The 12,795-nt window shown below is 41.7% G+C and overlaps 1 protein-coding gene across 1 annotated transcript in view; it reads left to right on the forward strand.

Annotated features, from left to right (window-relative positions):
- Positions 1 to 339: 339 nt before the first annotated feature.
- The window catches only part of GABRA1 (gamma-aminobutyric acid type A receptor subunit alpha1), a 190,157-nt gene continuing 177,701 nt past the window's right edge, over positions 340 to 12,795 (forward strand). Inside the window, exons 1-2 of the mRNA XM_040404912.1 lie at positions 340 to 389; positions 475 to 584. Coding sequence (XP_040260846.1) covers positions 340 to 389; positions 475 to 584 — 160 coding nt within the window. The remainder of the gene's footprint in view (positions 390 to 474; positions 585 to 12,795) is intronic.

The raw sequence follows: 12,795 nt of genomic DNA on the forward strand, positions 1-12,795 counted from the left end.
CAAAAAGATAGGACATGTTCTATCTTTTTGCAGAACGGAAGTACGGGACGAAACCCCACAGAAGCACACTGTAGTGCTTCCGTAGGGTTCCGTTCCGTGCTTCCGTTCTGCACCATTCTGCATCTTCGGATTTGCAGACCCATTGAAGTGAATGGGTCCGCATCCGTGATGCGGAATGCCCACAGAACGGCACCCGTGTTTTGCGGATCTGCTTATGCGGTCCACAGCACTGGCACAGAACACTTACGTTTGTGTGCAATAGGCCTTAAGGATTGAGTGATACATTGATTAAAAAGCTGAGTAAGTTAGAGGTCCATGTTTAGCCATAATTGCTTTGGGATGACAATCTGGCTGAATAGAAGAGATTTTGTGGCTCTGAATCAGCATAAGTAAGGATAAGTAGATTACTGATGGCAGGATTGTATTCAGCTCAATGCTTAATAATATATTTTTTTCAATGTCCTGTAATTTCAGCTGTGGACAAAGCTTAGAAGATGAGATTAAAGACAATACCACAGTGTTCACAAGGATCCTTGATCGTCTGCTAGATGGCTATGATAACCGCTTAAGACCAGGACTGGGAGGTGGGTAATTATGATTCTTGTATTGAGTAAACAGATGCAATTACAGGCATTTACCTGTTACTTATACTCAATTTATAAGTGATATTTCATTTTCATCCTGACAAACAAACTATTTATTTTCAGCTGCCTGCAAAAATCCTCTGTACCTGTATGTCATTACAGTAGGTAACCTTCCACTGTAGTTCTGGCCTGCACAGACATGTTAGGAAAAAATGAAGAATAATAAAGCAACACATATCATACTGTGTTTCAGTTTTTGCTACAATTTTTGTAAAATCACTACATACATTGCTATTCGAACACCGGAGGTCATTTACAAACAGATATATGCTATTTTTTTGGGCTATATAGATTGCGGCACAAAGGATATTTGCTCCCCAATCTGCGACTTCTTCCAACTTACACCAGATCTAAAAAATGAGGGTGGTTGAGGAAGGGGGTGGGCCGGCAGGGGCATCTCATTTATCATTTTCTACATCTGTTTTAGGCTACTTTCACACTTGCGTTTTTGCCTGAGCCGGCAGGGCTCAGCAAAAACGCTTCGGTTACTAATAATACAACCACCTGCATCTGTTATGAACGGATCCAGTTGTATTATCTTTAACATACCCAAGATGGATCCGTCATGAACTCCATTGAAAGATGGGGGGCGGATCTGTTTTCTATTGTGTCTGAGAAAAGGGATCCGTCCCCATTGACTTTCATTGTGGGTCATGCCAGTATGGGAACGCAACCAAACGGAACGGAATCCATTTTGGAACATTTCCTTCTGTTCTGTTCAGTTTTCTCCCCATTGACAATGAATGGGGACAAAACGGAAGTGTTTTTCTCTGGTATTGAGAGGCTCTGCAGTATATCAATACCGGAAAATGTAAACGCTAGTGTGAAAGTAGCCTTAGGCATAGAAAATGGTCTAAATCATACTGAGAATACTGAGAAATGTGTTCCAGTTTTCATGACATAGCTTTGCAACTGTTTTGTCAAAAACAAAAGGGAGTCTCATTGTTCATAAATTATTGTGGCATATTATCTATATTCTTTCTTAAAGGGGTTGTCTAGATTTTTTTGTATTAATAGAACTGTGTAGATCTGGAGCCTGCTACCAGCACCAGAGTTACAGTAATACTGCTGATCGTGTTGGGCCCTTACCTATTAGATACTGATAGTCTATCCTAAGGATGGGCCATCAATAATAAAATCCTGTACAACCCTTTTAATGGAGTTTTACATCATAAAGAAAACTTGGATAAAGGAAAGGAATGTGATAGAATAATTAAAGAACCATTACTTACCTGGTAAATCCCCTTCTGCTCCATCAGATATCACCATGCACTACCTAAAAGCCTGGTGGACTTAACCTCTGTCAGAAATTCAGGTAGAATTCACACGACATTTCTAGAACTGTTCCGTTTATCTGAATAGGATTTGCTGAAATCCATGAGTTTATCACCAAAACAGCATATTGAATATTAATTAATTATTTCACAGAAATTTCTGCAACAAATCTGGCACAAATAAATATCCCATATTTTTTTTAAGAATCCTTAGCAGATACTTTTTTCTTCTATGATTTTGAAAATCACATTTTCAGTAGTTTTTTTTAGGAAAAAAAATTATAAAAAATGCCAAAAAAAATCTTTCTAAAAAAAACAACTAATGAAAATGTGTGTTTTTTTTTTTTTTTTTTTAGAGATGAGCAAATCGAATCAGATGAAGTGTAATTCGATCCAAATTTTGTGACAAATTTGATTTGCAACAAATGTGAATTTCCTCGCGCTTCGTGGTAACGAATCGCAAGTTTTCATAAAATGGCAGCTACACGTGGGAGGACATGGGGCAAGGAACTCTGGGAAGGCGGGCTGACCCATTGTCACGGTCACTCCCAGGCTAGGTGTTAGAAGGTCGGAGAGGCTGTCTGCATGTGATGTCATCTGACAGCCTCTTTTAATTTCACTTTGTTGTTGATGGTAATGACCACACCTCTAGTCAGGTGGAGCATAGAGGTCATTACTATTTAAGTCTGGCTACTCCCTTCACTCCTTGCGGTGTATAGCTTAATTTGCAAGTGGAAGAGCTGGTGTGTGTTGTCTCCTCTGGTGTTCCTGCTCTTTCTTATACTTCAGGAGTTAATGGTCTTATTCCTTTGTATTTGTTTTGTGTTCTTTCCCCTGCCTTCTGGTATCTGGTCTGAGTCAAGACCCCTGTTCCTTTAGCTTAAGGAACGGGTCGTCTTTGGGCCCTATCACTACCTCAGGGCATTACAGCATTACAGGGTAGTCAGGCTTTAGGTTCCAGTGAATGAGTGGTCCTACCATTGAGGTCAGTTAATTCGGTTAGCAGTCAGGGCTAGGGTTAAGATTCATTAGGTGTTGACCCTTTTCCTCTTTCTAGCTTCTAGGCCATATACCTTTTCCCCCTCTCTTGTGTTTTGTGTGGTGTTCCATCCCACACCTCGTCATGATACCCATAATGCCATGCATGCAGCCAATCAGTAGCCATCCAGCCCTGTGATGTCACAGCCCTATAAATACGGCGGCCATCTTAGAGTCAAACATTTTCAAGCATTCTCAGTGCAGAGACAGATGTGAGAAGGCGCTAGGGACAGCAATTGGAAAAACCTGATTGTGAAAAAAAAACTGAAAAAAGGATAGGAAGGTATCATGTCACAGCATTTTAGTTCAGGCAGAGACGTCAGAAAGCGCTAGGAACAGTGGCATAAAAGCGATTTACAAGTGCAGGGAAAGGATAGGGAGGAATCATTTCACAGCATTTAGTGCAGGGAGAGACGTCAGAAGGCGCTAGGGACACTGATTGAAAAGCGATTTACAAGTGCAGGGAAATATTATTTGGGGAGCCATTTGGGGAGCCATTATACAGCTCTGTCATTGCAGCAATTTGTTCTTGGGGTGCAAGTGCTATGTTGAAAAGCCTTTAGTGGCTTATATCTTTTTAAACAAGAAAAATATATACGCAGTTCACTTGTGCAGTTATATGTATTGAAAGCGTACAGAAAGAAAAAAAATATGCGCACTTCATTGGTGCACTTATTTGTGGCAAAAGCGTTCAGTGTAATTCACTGACTGCCACCCTTTAAAATGTAGCCTTTAATATCTATCAATTAAAAATAACCCAAAATAATAAATCAGTATGGTGAAAAAACTATAAAGAAAATCAATAATGGTACATAGGGCAGTTTTGTAGTTATGGATATGGGTGGATTAGTAAATCCAGTAATTAGTAAAATTAGAAAATATCCCTAATTCTCACCCTAAACTGTAAACCCTGCTTACAGGATGGAATAGCCGCCCCAATAGGGACGATCCTGTACCAGGAACCTCCTGCACAGTGGCCTATTTCATTATAAAAAGAAAAAAAATATGCACACTTCACTGGTGCAGTTATTTGTGGCAAAAGGGTTTAGTGGCCTATTTCAGTACAGAAAGAAAAATATATACGCAATTCACTGGCACATTTATTTCTGCTAAAAGTGTTTACTGGCCTATTTCAGTACAAAAAGAAAAATATATTCTCAGTTCACTTCTGAAATTATATGTCTTGAAAGCATTTACTGGCCTATTTCAGTACAGAAAGAAAAATATATACACACTACTGGTGCATTTATTTCTGCTGAAAGCGTTTACTGGCCTATTTCAGTACAAAAAGAAAAATATAGTCTCAGCTCACGTTGGCAGTTATATGTGTTGAAAGCGTACAGAAATAAAAAATATAAGCACTTCACTGGTGCTCTTATTTGTGGCTAAAGCTTTTAGTAGCCTATTTCATTATAGAAAGAAAAAATATATGAATTTCACTGGTGCAGTTATTTGTGGCAAAAGCAAAGTCCAGCAAAAAACAACCCATTAATATAAATTATACTTTATTATTATTCTTTAAAAATATATATTCCAAAATAACAAAGGTGACGGTCAATGATATCACATACACTTGATACGCTTCAATTTGATAAGAAAAAATAATCAGGTGGAAAATAGGAAATTCTGTACCCTAGAAGACCCCATCCTAGTCCTCAGCCCAGGGATGGCCCCTAATGGTGGGGACTCGGCACCAGTCTGATACCACATCTGAAAGATCAGGGTCTATCGATAGAATAGACTAGAATCTGTTCAGGACATCCCTCACTTGAGTATTGGCAACATCAAATGTTGATATCAGACGAATAGGGGCTTGTTCAACATTACCCCTTTTAGGGACTAAAAGACTACTTTGGGTTCCAGCAACATATCTTTAAGTCACACTACTTGGTTTTGTACTTACATATCAGTGTGTTAGATGACTTTCAGGAATCTTTCTGTCTCTTTACTTTCAGACTCTACGCCCTGCTTATCGACTGGACGTTTTTGATGGGATGGTTACCTTGGTCACCCATTGAATGCAATAGCCATCCATAAAACTGGACTCTATCTACCAGTTTCACTTTTGTTTAAACACACCAACCCACTGTATTGACCCACTGAGGAACCTGTTTATGGGGGAAACGCGTTGGGATAGTAATACCCGGGTTGGATACTGGGACCCATGTAGGGGTAGGATTACCCGCCCTGGGCACTAAGATCCTCCTATGGGATATTTTGGGTAAATTTAGGGTGTATCATCTGTTAGGGAAATTCAGGGTCTGATAGCCCAGGTATGAGGACAGGGAGTCCCCACCATCAGGAGCCATCCCTCGGCTGAGGACTAGGATAGGGTCTTCTAGGGTACAGAATTCGCTATTTTCCACCTGATTATCAAATTGAATCCTATTAACCCCTTAAGGACTCGGCCCAATTTCACCTTAAGGACTTGGCCATTTTTTTGCAAATCTGACCAGTGTCACTTTAAGTGCTGATAACTTTGAAACGCTTTGACTTATCCAGGCCATTCTGAGAAAGTTTTTTCGTCACATATTTATGGCCCTGATTCTGTAGTTTACAGAAACACCCCATATGTGGTCGTAAACAGCTGTACGTGCACACGACATTGCGCAGAACGAAAGGAATGCCATACGGTTTTTGGAAGGCAGATTTTGCTGGACTGTTTTTTTTTACACCATGTCCCATTTGAAGCCCCCCTGATGCACTCCTAGAGTAGAAACTCCATTAAAGTGACCCCATCTAAGAAACTACACCCCTCAAAGTATTCAAAACAGATTTTACAAACAGCGTTAACCCTTTAGGTGTTCCACAAGAGTTATTGGCAAATGGAGATGAAATTTCAGAATTTCAATTTTTTGGCAAATTTTCCATTTTAATCCATTTTTCCCAATAACAAAGCAAGGGTTAACAACCAAAGAAAACTCAATATTTATGGCCCTGATTGTGTAGTTTACAGAAACACCCCATATGTGGTCGTAAACAGCTGTACGGGCACACGGCAGGGTGGAGAAGGAAAGGAATGCCATACGGTTTTTGGAGAGCAGATTTCACTGGGATAATTTTAACTTGCCAATTCCATGTCACATTTGAAGACCCCCTGATGCACCCCTAGAGTAGAAACTCCAAAAAAGTAACCCCATCTTGGAAACTACAGGATAAGTTGGCAGTTTTGTTGGTACTATTTTAGGATACAGATGATTTTTAGTTGCTCTATATTACACTTTTTGTGAGGCAAGGTAAAAAAAAATAGCAGTTTTGGCACTTAATTTTTTTGTTATTTACAACGTTCATCTGACAGGTTAGATCATGAGCTATTTTTATAGAGCAGGTTGTTACGGACGCTTTTTTGACACCGTTTTATTTTATTTTTTACGGTGTTCACCTAGAGGGGTTAGGTCATGTGATATTTTTATAGAGAAGGCTTTTACGGACGCGGCGATACCTAATATGTCAACTTATTTTTATTTACACTAATATAATTTTTGAAACTAAGAAAAATCATGTTTTAGTGTCTCAGTCTGAGAGCTATAGTTTTAAAAATTTTGGGGCGATTGTCCTATGTAGGGGCTAATTTTTTGCGAGATGAGGTGACTGTTAGATTGATAATATTTTGGGGGTCATACACCCTTTTGATCACTTAGTCTTGCACTTTTAATGATGTAAGGTGACAAAAATGGCTGTTTTTGACAGTTTTTATTAAATTTCTTTATGGTGTCTATCGGACGGGGTGGATAATGGGATATATTTATAGAGCTGGTCGTTACGGACGTGGAAATATCGAATATGTGTGTTTTTTCTTTTTTTTCTATTTTTTTATTATAAAATTAGGGGAAAGGGGCATTTTTTTCTTTTTTGAACTTGAATTTTTTTTCTTTTTCTTTTTTTTTTACTTTTTTTTAAAACTTTATTTCTGTCCCACTCTAGGACTTCAACTTTTGGGGGTGTGATCCCCTCTGCAATGCATTACAATACATCTGTATTGTAATGCATTGCCTGTTAGTGTATGACACTGAGTCATACACTAACAGGTTGCCTAGGAGACCCAGTCTGAGGCTGGATCTCCTCAGCACCCGTAGAAGGCAGTACCCGATGCCGTGAAAGGCATTGGGCAGCCTCTGCATGGCATCGGGCTGCCTTGTCAAGCATAGAGTCCCCGCCACAGCAGCGTGAGGACTCGATGCGCTCCCTCAACTTCTATGTCACTGTCAGCGCGGACCGCATCATAGAAGGGGTTAATCCGCAGCTATTGCCGATATGGGGGGGTTACATGACCCCCCTCGGCATTGTCACATGATGCCTGCTGAATGATTTCAGCAGCCACCCCGTTCCGATCACCACCCGCCGGTGATCGGAAATACACAGGGCGTACCTGTACGCCCTGTGTCCTTAACCACCTCAGCCCCCAGTGCTTAAACACCCTGAAAGACCAGGCCACTTTTTACACTTCTGACCTACACTACTTTCACCGTTTATTGCTCGGTCATGCAACTTACCACCCAAATGAATTTTACCTCCTTTTCTTCTCACTAATAGAGCTTTCATTTGGTGGTATTTCATTGCTGCTGACATTTTTACTTTTTTTGTTATTAATCGAAATTTAACGATTTTTTTGCAAAAAAATGACATTTTTCACTTTCAGTTGTAAAATTTTGCAAAAAAAAACGACATCCATATAGAAATTTTGCTCTAAATTTATTGTTCTACATGTCTTTGATAAAAAAAAATGTTTGGGTAGAAAAAAAATGGTTTGGGTAAAAGTTATAGCGTTTACAAACTATGGTACAAAAATGTGAATTTCCGCTTTTTGAAGCAGCTCTGACTTTCTGAGCACCTGTCATGTTTCCTGAGGTTCTACAATGCCCAGACAGTACAAACACCCCACAAATGACCCCATTTCTGAAAGTACACACCCTAAGGTATTCGCTGATGGGCATAGTGAGTTCATAGAACTTTTTATTTTTTGTCACAAGTTAGCGGAAAATGATTATTTTTTTTTTTTTTTTTTTTTCTTACAAAGTCTCATATTCCACTAACTTGTGACAAAAAATAAAAACTTCCATGAACTCACTATGCCCATCAGCGAATACCTTGGGGTCTCTTCTTTCCAAAATGGGGTCACTTGTGGGGTAGTTATACTGCCCTGGCATTCTAGGGGCCCAAATGTGTGGTAAGGAGTTTGAAATCAAATTCAGTAAAAAATGACCTGTGAAATCCGAAAGGTGCTCTTTGGAATATGGGCCCCTTTGCCCACCTAGGCTGCAAAAAAGTGTCACACATCTGGTATCCCCGTACTCAGGAGAAGTTGAGGAATGTGTTTTGGGGTGTCTTTTTACATATACCCATGCTGGGTGAGATAAATATCTTGGTCAAATGACAACTTTGTATAAAAAAATGGGAAAAGTTGTCTTTTGCCAAGATATTTCTCTCACCCAGCATGGGTATATGTAAAAAGACACCCCAAAACACATTCCCCAACTTCTACTGAATACGGAGATACCAGATGTGTGACACTTTTTTGCAGCCTAGGTGGGCAAAGGGGCCCATATTCCAAAGAGCACCTTTCGGATTTCACTCGTCATTTTTTACTGAATTTGATTTCAAACTCCTTACCACACATTTGGGCCCCTAGAATGCCAGGGCAGTATAACTACCCCACAAGTGACCCCATTTTGGAAAGAAGACACCCCAAGGTATTCCGTGAGGGGCATGGCGAGTTCCTAGAATTTTTTATTTTTTGTCACAAGTTAGTGGAAAATGATGATTTTTTTTATTTATTTTTTTTTTCATACAAAGTCTCATATTCCACTAACTTGTGACAAAAAATAAAAACTTCCATGAACTCACTATGCCCATCAGCGAATACCTTGGGGTCTCTTCTTTCCAAAATGGGGTCACTTGTGGGGTAGTTATACTGCCCTGGCATTCTAGGGGCCCAAATGTGTGGTAAGGAGTTTGAAATCAAATTCTGTAAAAATTGACCTGTGAAATCCGAAAGGTGCTCTTTGGAATATGGGCCCCTTTGCCCACCTAGGCTGCAAAAAAGTGTCACACATCTGGTATCTCTGTATTCAGGAGAAGTTGAGGAATGTGTTTTGGGGTGTCTTTTTACATATACCCATGCTGGGTGAGATAAATATCTTGGTCAAATGCCAACTTTGTATAAAAAAATGGGAAAAGTTGTCGTTTGCCAAGATATTTCTCTCACCCAGCATGGGTATATATAAAATGACACCCCAAAACACATTCTCCACCTTCTCCTGAGTACGGAGATACCAGATGTGTGACACTTTTTTGCAGCCTAGGTGGGCAAAGGGGCCCATATTCCAAAGAGCACCTTTCGGATTTCACAGGTCATTTTTTACAGAATTTGATTTCAAACTCCTTACCACACATTTGGGCCCCTAGAATGCCAGGGCAGTATAACTACCCCACAAGTGCCCCTATTTTGGAAAGAAGAGACCCCAAGGTATTCGCTGATGGGCATAGTGAGTTCATGGAAGTTTTTATTTTTTGTCACAAGTTAGTGGAATATGAGACTTTGTATAAAAAAAAAAAAAAAAACAGCATTTTCCACTAACTTGTGACAAAAAATAAAAAATTCTAGGAACTCGCCATGCCCCTCACGGAATACCTTGGGGTGTCTTCTTTCCAAAATGGGGTCACTTGTGGGGTAGTTATACTGCCCTGGCATTTTCCAGGGGCCCTAATGTGTGTTAAGTAGGTAAATGACCTGTGAAATCCTAAAGGTGCTCTTTGGAATATGGGCCCCTTTGCCCACCTAGGCTGCAAAAAAGTGTCACACATGTGGTATCGCCGTATTCAGGAGAAGTTGGGGAATGTGTTTTGGGGTGTCATTTTACATATACCCATGCTGGGTGAGAGAAATATCTTGGCAAAAGACAACTTTTCCCATTTTTTTATACAAAGTTGGCATTTGACCAAGATATTTCTCTCACCCAGCATGGGTATATGTAAAATGACACCCCAAAACACATTCCCCAACTTCTCCTGAGTACGGCGATACCAGATGTGTGACACTTTTTTGCAGCCTAGATGCGCAAAGGTGCCCAAATTCCTTTTAGGAGGGCATTTTTAGACATTTGGATACCAGACTTCTTCTCACGCTTTGGGGCCCCTAGAATGCCAGGGCAGTATAAATTCCCCACATGTGACCCCATTTTGGAAAGAAGACACCCCAAGGTATTCAATGAGGGGCATGGCGAGTTCATAGAAATTTTTTTTTTTTGGCACAAGTTAGCGGAAATTGATATTTTTTATTTTTTTCTCACAAAGTCTCCCGTTCCGCTAACTTGGGACAAAAATTTCAATCTTTCATGGACTCAATATGCCCCTCACGGAATACCTGGGGGTGTCTTCTTTCCGAAATGGGGTCACATGTGGGGTATTTATACTGCCCTGGCATTCTAGGGGCCCTAAAGCGTGAGAAGAAGTCTGGAATATACATGTCTAAAAAATTTTACGCATTTGGATTCCGTGAGGGGTATGGTGAGTTCATGTGAGATTTTATTTTTTGACACAAGTTAGTGGAATATGAGACTTTGTAAGAAAAATAAATAAAAATTCCGCTAACTTGGGCCAAAAAAATGTCTGAATGGAGCCTTACAGAGGGTGATCAATGACAGGGGGGTGATCAATGACAGGGGGGGTGATCAATGACAGGGGGGGTGATCAATGACAGGGGGGGTGATCAATGACAGGGGGGGTGATCAATGACAGGGGGGTGATCAGGGAGTCTATATGGGGTGATAACCACAGTCATTGATCACGCCCGTGTAAGGCTTCATTCAGACGTCCGTATGCGTTTTGCGGATCCGATCCATCTATCAGTGGATCCGTAAAAATCATGCGGACGTCTGAATGGAGCTTTACAGGGGGGTAATCAATGACAGGGGGGTGATCAGGGAGTCTATATGGGGTGATCACCACAGTCATTGATCATGCCCCTGTAAGGCTTCATTCAGACGTCCGGATGCGTTTTGCGGATCCGATCCATCTATCAGTGCATCCGTAAAAATCATGCGGACATCTGAATGGAGCTTTACAGGGGGGTGATCAATGACAGGGGTGTAATCAATGACAGGGGGGTGATCAGGGAGTCTATATGGGGTGATAACCACAGTCATTGATCACGCCCCTGTAAGGCTTCATTCAGACGTCCGGATGCGTTTTGCGGATCGGATCCATCTATCAGTGCATCCGTAAAAATCATGCGGACATCTGAATGGAGCTTTACAGGGGGGTGATCAGGGAGTCTATATGGGGTGATCACCACAGTCATTGATCATGCCCCTGTAAGGCTTCATTCAGACGTCCGGATGCGTTTTGCGGATCGGATCCATCTATCAGTGCATCCGTAAAAATCATGCGGACATCTGAATGGAGCTTTACAGGGGGGTGATCAGGGAGTCTATATGGGGTGATCACCACAGTCATTGATCATGCCCCTGTAAGGCTTCATTCAGACGTCCGGATGCGTTTTGCGGATCGGATCCATCTATCAGTGCATCCGTAAAAATCATGCGGACATCTGAATGGAGCTTTACAGGGGGGTGATCAGGGAGTCTATATGGGGTGATCACCACAGTCATTGATCATGCCCCTGTAAAGCTTCATTCAGACGTCCGGATGCGTTTTGCGGATCGGATCCATCTATCAGTGCATCCGTAAAAATCATGCGGACATCTGAATGGAGCTTTACAGGGGGGTGATCAGGGAGTCTATATGGGGTGATCACCACAGTCATTGATCATGCCCCTGTAAAGCTTCATTCAGACGTCCGTATGCGTTTTGCGGATCGGATCCATCTATCAGTGGATCCGTAAAAATCATGCGGACGTCTGAATGGAGCTTTACAGGGGGGTAATCAATGACAGGGGTGTAATCAATGACAGGGGGGTGATCAGGGAGTCTATATGGGGTGATCACCACAGTCATTGATCATGCCCCTGTAAAGCTTCATTCAGACGTCCGGATGCGTTTTGCGGATCGGATCCATCTATCAGTGCATCCGTAAAAATCATGCGGACATCTGAATGGAGCTTTACAGGGGGGTGATCAGGGAGTCTATATGGGGTGATCACCACAGTCATTGATCATGCCCCTGTAAAGCTTCATTCAGACGTCCGGATGCGTTTTGCGGATCGGATCCATCTATCAGTGGATCCGTAAAAATCATGCGGACGTCTGAATGGAGCTTTACAGGGGGGTAATCAATGACAGGGGTGTAATCAATGACAGGGGGGTGATCAGGGAGTCTATATGGGGTGATAACCACAGTCATTGATCACGCCCATGTAAGGCTTCATTCAGACGTCCGGATGCGTTTTGCGGATCCGATCCATCTATCAGTGGATCCGTAAAAATCATGCGGACGTCTGAATGGAGCTTTACAGGGGGGTAATCAATGACAGGGGTGTAATCAATGACAGGGGGGTGATCAGGGAGTCTATATGGGGTGATCACCACAGTCATTGATCATGCCCCTGTAAAGCTTCATTCAGACGTCCGGATGCGTTTTGCGGATCGGATCCATCTATCAGTGCATCCGTAAAAATCATGCGGACATCTGAATGGAGCTTTACAGGGGGGTGATCAGGGAGTCTATATGGGGTGATCACCACAGTCATTGATCACGCCCCTGTAAGGCTTCATTCAGACGTCCGGATGCGTTTTGCGGATCCGATCCATCTATCAGTGGATCCGTAAAAATCATGCGGACGTCTGAATGGAGCTTTACAGGGGGTTGATCAATGACAGGGGGGTAATCAATGACAGGGGGGTGATCAGGGAGTCTAATATGGGGTGATCAGGGGCTAATA

Source organism: Bufo bufo, chromosome 1 (genome assembly GCF_905171765.1).
Source record: "Bufo bufo chromosome 1, aBufBuf1.1, whole genome shotgun sequence".
Classification (NCBI taxonomy): Eukaryota; Metazoa; Chordata; class Amphibia; order Anura; family Bufonidae; genus Bufo; species Bufo bufo.